Source organism: Triticum dicoccoides, chromosome 3B (genome assembly GCF_002162155.2).
Source record: "Triticum dicoccoides isolate Atlit2015 ecotype Zavitan chromosome 3B, WEW_v2.0, whole genome shotgun sequence".
NCBI classification, from domain to species: domain Eukaryota; kingdom Viridiplantae; phylum Streptophyta; class Magnoliopsida; order Poales; family Poaceae; genus Triticum; species Triticum dicoccoides.
Genome location: NC_041385.1, coordinates 588,424,855 through 588,425,918, shown reverse-complemented (window position 1 = coordinate 588,425,918; position 1,064 = coordinate 588,424,855). Strand labels below are relative to the sequence as shown.

Here is a 1,064-nt window from a genome sequence, read left to right as displayed (position 1 = left end):
GTTCATGACCGGCACGCCACGTCGGACCCGGACTTCGCCTCCTCCCGTCCCTCTGACATCACGGGCTAGACGACCAACGCCTAATCCGCGCGTGCGAAGAATGAACCAGCGTCTCCAACTATAAATACACACAGCAGCCTATCTTCGTCACATTGCATCTTGTTTATCCATTCATTTCGATTTCTTGCCTGCGAGGGATCAGAAAAAGTTGAACGAGCTAGAGCTCGCTAGCGGCGGGCCGGCAGCCAGGAGAGAGGCAGTCGTCAGTCGGGAAGCTAATCTGATCTGATGGGGAACTGCGCGGCGTCGCGGCACGCCGGGGAGTCGTGGGCCGACGACGGCGAGTGGGAGGAGGCGTCGTCCACGTCGGAAGACGACCGCCACCGACGCCACGACGGGTCGGAGGAGCACCTGTCGGAGGTGACGATCAGGATCACCAAGAGGCAGCTGCACGAGCTGATGGAGAGGAAGACGCCCGGCGGCCGGGGTAGCAGCACCCGGCAGCTGCTGGCAGACATCATGGACTCCGGGGAGGTGCACCACCATGACGTGCACCGGGAGGAGCACTGGAGGCCCGCGCTGCAGAGCATTCCGGAGGCCGTCGAGTCGTGACGAGACTTGGTGGTGGCTACGTACGTACTAGTACTTACGTACGCTGCACTGCCGAGCTCTCTGCGAAACAGATTAAAGTTGTCGCACTCTGCCATTTCCCTCCTAGCCTCTTTTCTCTTTTCTCGTTCCCACGGTGTGTTTCCATGTCCTTGACTGGTTATCCATGACCATGCATGTACAAAGATTGGATTTGGATAGTTCGTTCACATTGTCACTGATGTAGTGCATAAGATGTACGTGTAGCGAAATACGTAACAAATTGTCACTGATGTACATACGATCTAGGTGTAGGGAAATAACTGTGAATACCCTATTTCGCATTCCATTTTCTGTGAATCGTCATTTTCTGTTAATTTTGTTTCATACTGTGAGATGTGAAGCTAGTGGTGTTTTTTGTGTGTAAAAGATCCAGATCTATTGTAAAAGTTCATAGGAAGTACAAAATTCCTCAA

General features: G+C 53.4%; 1 protein-coding gene across 1 annotated transcript; it reads left to right on the top strand.

The window, feature by feature from the left end:
• Positions 1 to 208: 208 nt before the first annotated feature.
• On the top strand, positions 209 to 769 carry LOC119281611. The gene has a single exon (XM_037562095.1). The coding sequence runs from the start codon at positions 289 to 291 to the stop codon at positions 610 to 612; it is 324 nt and encodes a 107-aa protein (XP_037417992.1). The 5' UTR covers positions 209 to 288; the 3' UTR covers positions 613 to 769.
• Positions 770 to 1,064: the final 295 nt, after the last annotated feature.

What these genes read in the sequence shown, in the direction of transcription:
- LOC119281611 (XM_037562095.1), top strand. Translation starts at nt 289, where the DNA reads ATGGGGAACTGCGCGGCGTCGCGGCACGCCGGGGAGTCGTGGGCCGAC.